Source organism: Salvia splendens, chromosome 15 (genome assembly GCF_004379255.2).
Source record: "Salvia splendens isolate huo1 chromosome 15, SspV2, whole genome shotgun sequence".
Taxonomy (NCBI): domain Eukaryota; kingdom Viridiplantae; phylum Streptophyta; class Magnoliopsida; order Lamiales; family Lamiaceae; genus Salvia; species Salvia splendens.
In genome coordinates this window covers 17,443,195-17,447,892 of record NC_056046.1, presented here as the reverse complement: position 1 = coordinate 17,447,892, position 4,698 = coordinate 17,443,195, and the positions used below count along the sequence as shown (strand labels likewise).

Below are 4,698 nucleotides of genomic sequence, written 5' to 3'. Positions count from 1 at the left end.
TAATGTTCGAATATCATAACTAAAATATTTCCACATAATTTTCCTATATCATGGAATATATAGCCATGGATAAAAAATATCATACCTAAAATATTTCCTCATAATTTTCCTATATCGTGGAATATATAGCATTGGATAAAAATATCTTATTCTACTGGCTAGTGGCTACAACATCGATACCATTAATTTATTACTCTCTTTCTCACCATCTAAAAAAATATATTGCTATTTTGGATTGTGCATAATTTTATTTTTTTTTCCTTTTCAATATATGCACCTTACATTTCACTATCTTTCTATACCCACGTTTCATTATAAAATTAATATAAAAATGGATTCCACACTCCACTTACTTTCTCCCTTTACTTTTATTAACAAAGTTAAACAATTTGTTAAAATTCATATCGAGTCAAAATGACCCTTGCGGACGGGGAGAATATTTTCCTAATTTCACTCTATATATTTCCTTAAAACCGTGATCCCAAGATAATTAATACTAGCATAAATTTACCATTCGGAAACATTAAACAATGCAATATCTTTTTAATTTTGGAGTAAAAAAGGTTTAGAAAATAAACTCAACCCAAGTAAAAAAGAAATACTGTAGTAGTAAATGAATAACAATTACATTTCATTTGAAAAATACGATAAATACAAAAAGTCCAGCTGGCATATATGCGTATATAAACACGCGCCGCACACACTAAAGAGCGTTTTCTTGTGTGATAAGTTTTGAGAGAGAGAAGGAGAAGAAGAAATGTCTACGTCGGAATCTGAAGGGCAAGTGATCGGCTGCCACACTGATGCTACCTGGACCGAGCAGCTTCAGAAGGCAAATGACAATAACAAGCTGGTATGTTTCTCTATTTATGTTCAATTTTTTTTTTATTTTTTGTCGCCTCTGCATGATCTGCTATAATCAGCGATTTCTGGTTATCCGATTGTTTTTGCTCGGAGATCTGTTGATGTCTTTGCTATTTTTCAATTTTTGAGATCTGTTTTCCGTTTCAGCTTTTCACGTAACTCGAAAATTTTTTTCCTATTTTTTTAATGTGTGAGTTATAGTTTTGATTTTGTGAATAGAAGAAAATATGTTTCCATATAAAGTATCTGAGAGCTTATTTGATCTGTATTTTTGTCGCAATATTTGCATGACTAGGAATTAGGTGAAATATTTAATAACTCGGTCGTGGTCCTCGCGGATATTCGGACGTTGAAGAACAATGATTGTTTAATTGGAATCGTACAACACTTTTTTAGCTGGACTTTATTTTTTCAATTTTTGGATGATTTTTAGTTATTTTTAAATATTTTCAATTTTAAATTCTCATGTAGCTTGTTTCGCTTTCATATGGAGATGGTGCAAGGGAGATTTTTGGATTAAAATATTTATTGGGGTATGTGTGTTTATATCTCAGGGTTAATTTTTCATGAGATTCGTGGTATAAATTATGCTTCCATATTCCTTGATCAATGACAATGAAGAAGAAGGGAAATAGGCACAAAATGGTTTAACAATTTGGGCAACTTCATCTCATATTTCCGTTTCAACTGTAAGATTGATAGTAACTAGTAGTGGAAATCACTCTTTTGCTTTTGTTCAATGCAGGTAGTTGTGGATTTCACTGCTTCCTGGTGCGGACCCTGCCGTATCATCGCTCCATTCTTTGCAGAATTAGCGAAGAAGTTTCCTGCAGCAATGTTCCTCAAGGTGGATGTCGATGAGTTGAAGGTAATAAATCTAGACGAGCACTTGTTTCGTTCGCTCTTGAACTCTAATGGTAGGTGAAAGTGAAAATGTGGTTGATTCGATGTATTTTTTTGCAGTCGGTTGCTAGTGACTGGGCAGTGGAGGCAATGCCAACCTTCATCTTCCTCAAAGAAGGGAAGATCTTGGACACCATTGTAGGAGCAAAGAAAGAAGTGCTGCAACAGACGATTGCTAAGCACCTCAACACTGCTACTGCCTAGAACTATGCTAGTGTGCTCACTTAGACGTTCAAGCTCCTTTTTATTTCCCTTGCAGAGTAGTAGTAATGTTGACATTTAATTCAATAAAGGCTTATGCTTTTGATTGCTATGCCACTATCCTATTCTATTTTTCAATCACAAATATTCTATTTTCCCCATGAAGCACACTAGAATTTTATTTTTCCTACACTTAGATTATAAACAGCAGAGACCTAACCTAAAAGAGTACTATTAAAAAAACAATCTAGAACTATGCAATCTGAATCAGGTGTGCAACAACAGCTACACACAACAGAACTGGTCTGTTTTATTCTCATCTCGTTCCTCTTTTGCTTGCGCAATGCATATTATTTTTGAGGGGCACATATTGCTTCAACTGAGAGGCGCTTGGACACGTTGGGGCATGGATCTTTCACGAAGTTACTGTTTGATACCGTCACTGAGCATTTTTGCTTCCCTATGCATTTCTGCAAGATTGGGGGAGATGGAATTGCTTGTGTGAACATGGAGATTGAATTTCACTATTTAAAGTTTTTTTCTTCTGATATTTTAGTGTAATTTTACTGTACCTTCTTTAAGATATCGTATGATGTCGGAGCATGGCATGTTCCTTGCTGAAAGCTTCCACAGGTTCCCAAAGGAGTTCCAAAGCTGGCAAACTTGATGGAAGATATGGACTGCCACAGACCACAGTGAAGGTGTATTTTTGGTTGGTGGAACACTTGTGTTCTGCCGTTGCTTTCGGTTTGCCATCTCTTACTGTTTGGATGATACTCAGTGGCGTCTGCGCAAACTGTAGTCACTGACCTCTTGACGAGAGTGATCCCTTTCGGATCACCTCCTAGTTCTTCAAAAAGCACGAGGAGATTCCGTGTTGGTTTCAGCCATGACCTTGGTAGATGGTACCTAAATGAAGTTGTCATCAGTATAAATTATAAAATCAATTGAAAACAGATCACATTTCTCTAAATTGGATTTATAGTATGCAATTGTTATTACCATCTCTGCGTTGGTTTTCCACTTTGGAGGCTTATAGACCCCCGGGTAACTACATCCATTGCCGTTACCAGCAGTGTATTCTGTCCGGTATCTTCTGAGGCTCTCGCCATTGACCCACAGTTCGCCTTTTCCCATGCTCTCCATTCACGAAAACATGCAGAGTGTGAGACCAGCTGACTGAATGATAAGAGTCGGGAGCTCTCCACTGTGAAGAAAGGACTCTGACGACTCAACATCGATGCTGTACAAAAAGAGGTTGTGTACCAAAGAGCATCTCTAGTGCAGAAAAACTTGAGCCGTCATCACAAGAATATTCAAATCTTCATTATATAGTAGTTAACAAATGAACCCCCATTTTGGATGAATTTAGCTACAGAAAATGCCAAATCTTCGAATTCAGTAAACCTGATAATTGATTCAAGCCAAGTTGCTTCGCTTGTGGACCATACTCGTTCTCAATCTGTGCAAGCAGTCTCATTAGAAGTCGAAAACATACTAGCCAGACTAAGTACAGAGTCATGCCATAGCAGATTGAAGAGGTGAAAACCCCAACCTGGGATACAATAATGGGGCCACCCTGAGATTCATACAGATCCCTGGCCTTCATCATATCGACTATCTTCTCCGTCAAACCTTTCATTGCCATCTACCACAACAACAAACCATCAAAATAGTAATTATCATACACAAAGTTGTACACTACACAAATTAATTCCACAAGGAATTAAAACCTTGAGTGGCTCATTATCTGTCCTGAAGCTAATCCCGGGCACATATTCCAGCCAAACAGGAAAGCCGCTGTCGACACAAGACATTGTCAGTAAAAAATCAACAGTTTTGCAATCAAGACCTATTGAAAAAAGGTTATAACTTTGAAATTGTGTGTGATTGATTTTCAGTGCAGATCAAAGCAAGAATCTTCAGTTGTTATCCGAAATTCCTCTCTGCGCAAACGTAAGGTCCAATTCGAAGATGAACATATAACCCTGCTTTTTGAATGGTTTTCACAAACCTCACCAAATCATATCTCCCTTCAAAGTTATACTTCACCAAGAAAAAAACTTTTCAGCACAAATATAGCAAAATAAAGCAGAAAATCAACATTCTTTAAAGAGAGAGAGAAAGGTACATTGGCAGGACTAGGCTCATGAACATTCCAAAACACATAAGTCAATAACATCAAGACCTCCATCTTTAGCCTTGTTTATCAAATCTCCCCACATCTAAAACACAAGAAAAAGGAACCCATTTCAGCAAACACAAAATTCCCTCAAAACTATACACCAAGATCTTTCATTGCACACAATAACTTCAAGAAAAATAGTAATATGAAAAAAAAGATGAGATTTTTAGTACCTCAGGAGTGCTTCTGGGATAATGGATAGAACCAGAAATGAGAATTCTTCTCTGCCCATTGATAATCAGAACACAAGGATATTACGTGGTTCGGATAAATCCTACATCCACGGGTGAAAACGCGATCTCTTGAGTATTATTGACAGCAACGTGAAGGTGATGAATTACAATGAACAACTCTCTACAAGATCTAAGATGAAGAAGATTCAACTCTCAGTTACACTTCTCTAAGCGTTGAAACTCTCTTTTCTCCTGTCTTCTTGCTTGACTGATTATTGATGATGCTGCCTCTCCTCTCCGTTATGTACCAAGCAGTTACTCAACAACCCATTTCAGCTTCATCACTCATTTCGGTTAGTGCCAACCAAAACT

General features: G+C 37.0%; 1 protein-coding gene and 1 pseudogene across 2 annotated transcripts; one reads left to right on the top strand and one right to left on the bottom strand.

Annotated features, from left to right (window-relative positions):
• Window positions 1-710: 710 nt before the first annotated feature.
• Window positions 711-2,080, top strand: LOC121768173 (thioredoxin H1-like). Of its 2 annotated transcripts, XM_042164557.1 has the most exons (4): window positions 727-853; window positions 1,419-1,509; window positions 1,610-1,732; window positions 1,828-2,080. In XM_042164557.1, exons 2-4 carry the CDS (start codon window positions 1,474-1,476, stop codon window positions 1,969-1,971), a joined length of 303 nt encoding a protein of 100 aa, XP_042020491.1. In that variant the 5' UTR covers window positions 727-853; window positions 1,419-1,473; the 3' UTR covers window positions 1,972-2,080. The 2 variants fall into 2 exon arrangements, with proteins under 2 accessions (XP_042020490.1, XP_042020491.1); XM_042164556.1 differs by lacking the exon at window positions 1,419-1,509 and having other exon boundaries at window positions 711-853.
• An 18-nt stretch (window positions 2,081-2,098) lies between these two features.
• Window positions 2,099-4,401, bottom strand: LOC121766788 (annotated as a pseudogene).
• Window positions 4,402-4,698: the final 297 nt, after the last annotated feature.

Excerpts from the sequence above, each read along its gene's own strand:
- LOC121768173 (XM_042164556.1), top strand. The coding sequence starts at position 758 with ATGTCTACGTCGGAATCTGAAGGGCAAGTGATCGGCTGCCACACTGAT. Across the intron at positions 854-1,609 it reads CAAATGACAATAACAAGCTG|GTAGTTGTGGATTTCACTGC; the intron begins GTATGTTTCTCT and ends TGTTCAATGCAG. Across the intron at positions 1,733-1,827 it reads TGGATGTCGATGAGTTGAAG|TCGGTTGCTAGTGACTGGGC; the intron begins GTAATAAATCTA and ends ATTTTTTTGCAG.